The 8,573-nt window shown below is 40.9% G+C and overlaps 1 protein-coding gene across 1 annotated transcript; it reads right to left on the bottom strand.

Annotated features, from left to right (window-relative positions):
* Nucleotides 1–4,401: 4,401 nt before the first annotated feature.
* On the bottom strand, nucleotides 4,402–8,317 carry vgll4l (vestigial like 4 like). Its single transcript, XM_030060319.1, has 5 exons — nucleotides 8,159–8,317; nucleotides 6,409–6,532; nucleotides 6,004–6,253; nucleotides 5,335–5,416; nucleotides 4,402–5,160 (listed from the first exon to the last, which is right to left on the bottom strand). The coding sequence occupies exons 1-5, from the start codon at nucleotides 8,223–8,225 to the stop codon at nucleotides 4,859–4,861; spliced, it is 825 nt and encodes a 274-aa protein (XP_029916179.1). The 5' UTR covers nucleotides 8,226–8,317; the 3' UTR covers nucleotides 4,402–4,858.
* Between the last annotated feature and the right edge of the window lie 256 nt (nucleotides 8,318–8,573).

The raw sequence follows: 8,573 nt of genomic DNA, 5'->3' as shown, positions 1-8,573 counted from the left end.
TCATGATAAATTATTAGATTTAATATGAATTTTAATGGTAAAACTTCATAAAACATTCAGGGATTCAAAGACTCCCTCCAATGTGTATGCAGGTGCATCAATAGTCATGCACGGATTAGGATTTTGTGCGCACAAAAAAGGATAGTATTCCTATAAGAACAGGGTACATTAAGCTTTGGTACACAGTAGTGAGTTTCTAGTGAACTCCCATTTCTATTGTATATCACTGTATTATTCCAACAGGTATTAGGCCTGTAGCTCACAGTTTTGTAGTGACAACTTATTAAAGGTTCACTTCTGCTCTTTTTCTTTTCCCTCTGTCTCTCTCAGTCATAAAAACCCCACCATCAAAGACAAATGATTCACAAACAGTTTGTTCTGCAGTAACATGATCACAAAGGGATCAGTGTATCCGTGTCTGGCTATGAGGGAGTCACTATTAATCTGAACATAGCTGTTAAGACTATCGTAAAACAGAGTGTAAAAGAGCAGTTTCAAAAAACCTGTTACTGATCAACCTGTTATTTCCTATTAATTCCCCTTTCCACTGAAATTCCACTGGAGTGTCTGTACACCTTGTAAGTCAGCAGAATTTGCTCATGTCTGAAATGCTACAGTGCCTCCAAATCTGCTGATGACTTCCCTTTCATTACTTATTATTCAGTAGCTGTTTGTAGTGAGGTGAGGTGTTTGGAAACTATGACATCTGACAAGTCAGCCTCTGAAGCGCACAAATGTCAGCTGTGTGGAACATTCTGACCCCGGCAAAGTACGGCGGGGTCAAATGACTCGTACTCTACTGAATTCGTTTAAAACAAGCAGGGATGGTCAGCGGTCAGCACACTTTGGACGTGAACCTGTCCTGGACTGGCTGAGCTGTTTGTCCATGCTTCAGAGAAAATATGAGAGGATCAGAGCACAGCCAGTGTCACATCAAATGAGTTTTGAGGTGTAAATGTTGCACATGTCACGTTGGTGAGCTGATATTGTCAGCATAATACTGGGGTACAGTTTTATACCTCCTCACCTTTTCTAGTGCTTTACACATCAAATTTTGACGTGTCGGGAGTAGAAAACGGGAGCACTGTATCAGTGATGCCAGTCACATCGGAAGAGTCATCATTACGAATTCATGCTGCATGGCTGAGCTCAATTCAAACCTACAGAACTTTATTTTAAATTCCCCTGGCAATCCCAAGGTTACCAAACATGTCCTGTTGGATTTCAGGGAAATGTGTCTAAAATGATGCACAAGACATCTAGATTTGTTTTTTCCTGTTTGATGTATTGGTGCAACCATAAAACAACAGCATCTAGGCTTTGAATGTTTCACTCAATATAGGTGTGATGTAGCTTCAATGGAGCACTGCAACCAGCAGATACAGAGGATATATGTGCCATTTTCATACAATATGGAAAAAAATGTCTTCTGTAACTGTAAAGCTACTTAAGGAGAAATTAAGTGCAAGTAATTTAATAGTTCAAGGGGTCAAGACTATCATCATCTAAGTATTTTCCCCTTTTCCCTTTCTTTTTTATGAGCACCAGGATGGTTGTATTTTTTTTTTAGCAGTGTTTGTAAAAGTTTTGTATTATATAATATTTTGTAAAGAGTTGAAACCACATGCAATGCTATTCCATATTCCATAGTTCTAATAATAGTTGAGTGAGCAGGAGGCATATGAATGCCAAGTTGAGAATTTTGGTTTCATGCCACATTTTCTTCAACCAGCACTGATGACAAATAAACTAACCAAGGCTGCCTGTTTCTTAAAGTCCAAAACCTTTTCTTCACAACAAACATTATTTAATCACACTTTAAGCTATGATAATAGATGGTTTACTGTAAGCAAGAAGCATTTGGACATGAATTGTGAAAAGGAATCCGACCCAGTTCTACAATAGATAACATTGTATTTCTAACAGTGGAAATCTGCTGACATAGTTACAGTCACACATTCAACCGCATGCAATCATGTTCTTTGGAGCTTAGGGGATATATTTCCATTATACATAGCATTCTCTTTGACTTGTTGATACTGATCTGTCTTGTGACAAGCCACGCACAATACAAGAATTTTCCCACAAAGCTTGGCCAATTTTCTGTGTGGCGATGCTCACCTAATTACTACTCCTGAAGTAAAAGTGAGGTAAATGCTGTTTTCTGTGATGTTTGAGCTGCTGAAATTTGTAATTATCTACCATTTTGGCCTGAAGAACAATGTGTTTTTTGTCCTGCAGCAGCATGAGAATGTTTTTCTCTAACATTCACATAGCCAGTCGCCCTATATATAACTTCAGCAGCCTCCTGCAACTGAAACGTACTCAAAGATCACCTGTGCCCCGCAGCTCACAATAACAAAACGTATTTGTTTTAAACAGCACTTTTTCTCCACAGTACTGCGGTTAGTGCATACATGTACATGCTATCTTGTGCCCACATTTTACAGTACATGCACATGTACAGTAAATGCATATGCAGATACAAGCATTGGACACACAGTGTAGTCATGTCCTGAAATGAGAGGGAAAAACCTGTATCTGTGTGAAAAACACCAATTAATCAAAGAATTATATTGTGAATTGTGATCTGCTAAGGTATAAACATGTCAGGTCAAATATTTTTTATTTGATCTAGCTTTTGTTACAGTAATGGTAGGGACACTTACCTAGGGCTGGGTGATATATCGATATTTATATCATGATATGAGACTGGATATCATCTGAGAATTTGTAACATTGGGATCTAAAATAAGTGTTGTCCTGCTTTTAAAGGATGCAACACAGTAAAGAGAATTTCTGAACCTATTTTAGTTGTTGTAGCTGCTTTGTTAAAAGCCTCTATCTTCTTATGTTTCATGAAAACGCCAATAGCTACCCCTACAGTAGTGTCACAATATCAATATCGAGGTATTTGGTCAAACATATTGTATTATTTGTTTTTGTCCATTTTGCCCAGCCCTACACTGACGCAGGTTAACTTAGTCAGTAGTGATCCTCCTGTTAAAGGTCACCACACACAGAGTAAATCTCTTATTGATTCCACTGACATGGACTAAGAGCTTCAGAGTGAAATCCCAAAACGTATGGCTACAGTAACTACTGAGGAGTATATTCCCTCTGTTAATCTCTCTTTATCTGTTTCTCTCTCTTTAGTTAGTCGATTTCCAGTATTGCACTCATGAGTTTTTCCACTTGTCTGCACGGCTCATAATGCAACATGAGAGCATTTTTTTATGGATACTGTCTACTGTAAACGGTTTACCTAAGGGCCTCTAGATGGCATCAACGCCCCTGTTCAGGTTACACTGACTAAAGAACGCACTCTGAGTGGAAATACCAGTTTCAACACTCCTCAATTAGGGAGCAAATATCCATCCACATTAAAGAGTATTTACTCATGTATGGATGCACTTGCTGCAAGGTAAATGCTAATAATCTGCTTTATGTGAATTGCATGACACTATACACTGTGCATTAGAAGATGGGTTTATGCAGATGCCTGAAGTCCTGCCATCCAGTGATACAAACCATAATTTTCATGTGATTACCTTTTTTTTGTTATGTTGTTGTAAAAACATGTTTCCCCCACCGTTCTGCCTGATTTACGACATATTCTCCTAAAGCTGTTCAACTTGTCAGTGCATTCAGGTTATTTCCCACATGATGCAAATTTATAAAAACCCACTGTGATTTCAAAGAGGGCAGCTTTCTATTTTTTTTTCAATCCTCCGTATCATATTTAAAGTTAGACAAGATAGAACATGCAAATAAGAAACTGAATAGCACGGTCGGTTCTCATGCTCAGGCCTATGTTAGCCCTACCCTTCCTTTCCCTCTTCCCTCCCTCCTGTCCCTTGCCAAACAGGATCTGTAGGATCTTACAGAGTCATTTTCTCAGGAGACAGGAATGTCAGAACACAAGCTCCGGTGCCTGCCGGGACACGCACCCAACATTCCCTCAATCCTCCAGGGAAAAAGCCCCGGCAAAGTTGCTCATCTGGCCATTTCGTTTCCACTGAATGAGCAGGAACAGCTCTTAGTCTTAATATGCTATGAGTGTACCGGATGTGTTGTAGACACACAGTCACTCACCACTGAAATTAAGTTGTCTGGTACACCACCCTACCTGTGCTCACCAGGTGTCCGCATGAGTTCATGACCTCTACGTACAAATGGAGTTTTGTTCATTTTGTAACCCTAAACGTGTCGTATTCTGAAGAAATTTGACCAAATTAATGCAGTTACCATTTGTAATCAAATGATGTGTGCACATTTGCCAGATATGTATATCACGATACAAAACTACTTTGATAAATGACAAAGACATAAGAGCTTTCGAAGGTATTTTGACTTTATGAGCTTTTATCCTTTTTTTGTCAAAACTTTCATACATTTTGGGTACAGCTTGTAAGCACAGTATTATACAGCAGATAGGCTGATCATTCGGACTTAAAGAGACCCAGGTGCATCAGAATATAAATATAATACAATGAAATCATGCCATCCTGACCACATGAAATGAAAGACACAAAATTAAAGAAATGCAAAGGATTACTTGGTTGATTTTCCATTCATCCCATATCACCATCTACCTCAGGTAATCAAATGCCATTGACAAGCAGAGGACAGAAATGTAACAAAACGAGGGCGTCCCAATTAATGCTACATTTGTTTGCTCTTAGATGTGGACACACAGAGGCCGAATGCGACTGAAATCAGTGTCCCGCATCTGTTAGATTCCCTCTCAACCGCACTCTTGGCACTTCCATTCCTCAAAAAGCGGAGCTGCACTCAGTAAAACCTTAAAAGTCACAAAGTCCATTTTTCCTCCCAGAGCAAATGCTTCTTTTCTGGTTTAATTGACGGACCAGCGGCTAGAGGTTGGTGATGAAGTGCTCAAGGTTTCTTTGTGGGATTGGTTTGGACTGTGGCTGTAGCTAGGGGAGTGAGTGATGCTTGGACTGCTGGGTGGTGTGGAGGAACAGGAGGAAGACTTGGATTTAATCTGCAGCCACTTGTCTCCCAGGGCCTTGGCAAAGTGGTCATCCACAGAGACACTGATGGAGAGCTGCTGGGTGTGAGCTTGCTGGTAATTCACCCCGAGGCTCCTTTGGAAATGCTCCTCAACCACATGGTCGTAGCTGCAGTTAGGAATCGCTGGAATACAAAGGATGCATGACAAAGGTCAAAAACACACCTTCATGATGAACCCTCGGTGAGTCAATAAAAACGAGCGCGCAGACACCTACAGTATGATGTGTGACTCCCAGTAATGTTTTAGGGAGTGACAGAGTGATGAAAGAGGTGACAGACAAAGAGTGTGAGACTGACCTGGTGAGTGACTGCTGTGAACCTCGGATCTGCAGGAGGGCTTTCTGACTGAGGAGACACATGTGATCACAGAGGGACGCATCTGAAAAGGAACAGACGGATCACTGATTGAATGAAAACAAGTGTTGGATTGCTCTTTCTACAACTCATCAAACCAGATTTCCATTTTCTCAACACACCTCAAAATTTGCATTGCTATTTCAATATAGCCAAAACATCCCTGTGTACTGTAGAAAGTTCAGGTTGAAAACTGAACGATTTGAAAACCCATTAAACAGGTTTGTTTGCCGATGGGAGTCGGATCACTCCCACTGTGGTGGCATAAACAGGTCAAAGAAAGAGCAGTCTGTTTGGTCTTGTTGATAGCATTCCTCCCTCCATTGCTCACATTTTCTTCCCGAATCTGGCTGGATTGCATAGCTTGGACAAGCACAGGCCTGTAAACACTCTGCGGGACGTGCAGTGCCTGTGCTGTTGGATTCACAAGCTATAGACATGGGAGGTACACAGATGCCCTGTGTAGCCTGGAGCTACACTGAGATCACAAAGACGTATACACTACCACTTTTCCTACAGCAGCTATGACAGCATTGCTGCCCTTGATCTTTGGCAGAATTGCATTTTCCTTGCTGCAGGCTCAAGGAGTTCCTATTTCTCCTGGTGAATTACCTGTATTTGACTGGTAGAAGGGCTTTTGGTCTTTTCCTCTGTGCTCTCAGGTTCCTTTCTTGGTTTTTTGATGAGGGCAAGTGGTTCATCCATCACTGGTGCGTAGTACACATGGCTGGGCAGAGGGCTGGTGGGGCTGGGGGTTGGACTCCAGGTGGATGTGGGACTCTGTGGGACACTGAATGCTGCTGGTGCTGCTGCTGCTCTCTGGACAGCTTTACCACTGCTTCTGCTCAGTGCCCTCTCTCGCCTGAAACAGTTTTTCATTGGAAAATGCCATCACTCTATGGATGCGGGAACTTGCATAAGATCAAATGAGGAGAATTTACATTTTACATTATTCATTCAGCCTATTTGGAGATTTGAATTATTATTCAATGCCTGGAATAAACATGTTGCACCAACCTTTCCTCCAAAGTTAGGCCTCTCTCATGGCTGCGCTTGCGTTTGATGGGATACACAGCTGGGACTCGAATCCGGTCATTTGTGATATGTCTGTATCTGTCTTCACTTCTGAGGTTGGGCTGACCTGAAAAATAAGAGAAGTTGTCATGCAAAATTAGAATGGCAACTTATGAACAATGTGATAATTGTATAGATGTTGTGGTCATTTAATTAGGCAGATAGCATTTGTAAAAAGACAGTAAATACTGGTGCTAGTGAGTTTGGCTGCACTGATATTGGCACACGGCATAGTGATCAGTCGTTGATTGTTTTGATCCATGACGTCTATCTCTATGGCTCATATTCGTGGGAAACTGTTCCTGTCACCGTTAATTGTAAACTCCGTTAAGTGGTAGAACTAGAAGTACCTGATCAGTGAGGGTTACAACACTACACAGCTGATTCAGTGCTAACGGTAAATGTTGTTTTTCTGCATAATGTTGGCATTCAGCCTAGCTGCATAGTCATGTGAGCAAAATCAGCCAATTTCAGTGTCACAGAGTATGACTAATTAAACGAGCTCTAGCTTTGTAAGGATTAAGCAGCACCTTTTCCTGTGGGACCCTCAGAGGTGAACACACAGCAGTTTTGTGAGTAAACAAGCAGAATTACGTCAACATGCAGCTGCTAATGTCCTTTATGTGTTGATCTATGAGTTTACTACACTAGGTGTGTAGTAAACTGTAAAATGTATGAGTCAGTCAGATTGTTTCTCTCTTGTTTCACTGCAATCATTTCAACAAGCACACATTTTCACACCAAGCATGCATATAGTCCAAACATCAGACTGTATATTCAAACTCTACAGTGGCTCTCAGTTAACATCGCCCTTAGAAATCCACATTTCACATGATAACTTGAGGTCTTAAATGCTCTTTTAACTGTATTCAAATCAAACTTGCAATGCTTGAAAAGAAAACCCATTCACAATGACGCCTGCTACTGTGTTGCCGTGATAAAATGGAACAATGGGTGATCATCTGTTCTGCACTGCAAGACAAAAATCGCTCATTGTGTTTTCACACCTCTAGCTCTCAGTCCTGGTTTGAATCCACATTCCCTACTGGCCAAACACTTCCAACACTTATGAGCTACTCGCTCAGACAGAGTGCCATTGTGGAGGGGGGGTGGAGGGGGGCAGGTAAACCACACCTATGCTGATTTTCTGGTGCCTCAGGCATGGTTATTTCTTCCCCATTAGTCGAGGGAACATGTTGCCTGACCTTCTGGTCTACTGTATTTCCTCAGGTTTTAAATTCAGATTCAGAAGAAATGCAGTAAGGTTTTAAAAGTACAGAAGAAGTCTTGTTTAAATCTTGAGTACCTTCAAAGCCTAGTCAGTAATGACTCTTTTTACTCAAAAGCTAAAATCCATAATTTTTTTTCTTTCTGGCAAAAAACTTGACATGTTTCACCAAGTGAAGTTGTGATGGTTCTTATCAGAATGATATTAAATAATAATAAATTAAATGGCACAAAATTGACATAAGTCCTTCCTGTTGAAATGTACATGAAACCATACAAGGCACAATAATAAAAGCCACTGTACTGAAAATGAAAATTGTTATAGACTTTAATGGCATAGAATCTGAATGTGTAATTGTATAATGATAATGTTATAGCATACCAGCTGCAGAAATATGTTCCACTGATGAATTCAAGGGGAGTTTGCCATGTTATTGAGCAAAATAAATAAAAAAAGACAACTCACCATCTAAAATGTAGACCTTGAAGCCACTGCTCATCCGAGTAATGTAGTGAAAGTTTGCCACCGCCATGGCTCCTTGACTTTTAAATACAGAGAAACACCTTGACTGCTGGGGCTTACGGGACACAATGAGCCTTAGTTATGGATTGTATTGGAAAAGTAATGAGATGCTGGCTCTGAGCTCAGCCAGGTAACGTATCAGGTGAGTGCAGAGAGGTGCTGTGGCTCGCCTGTGACTCTTTCCCTGCATTTCCATTGGCTGCTTCTCGGCCAATCAAAAGCTCTCTGCACCTAGGTCTTAGTGTTGTTATTGTGCTGCAGGCAAAAGGTGATCACAGGTTTTGAAAGGTGGATATGCAGTTCAAGTGATTGCTAAATGTCACCGTGCCACCATAACACTGCCCGAATGACATTAACC

Source organism: Myripristis murdjan, chromosome 9 (genome assembly GCF_902150065.1).
Source record: "Myripristis murdjan chromosome 9, fMyrMur1.1, whole genome shotgun sequence".
Classification (NCBI taxonomy): domain Eukaryota; kingdom Metazoa; phylum Chordata; class Actinopteri; order Holocentriformes; family Holocentridae; genus Myripristis; species Myripristis murdjan.
This window is presented reverse-complemented; position numbering and strand designations above follow the sequence as displayed.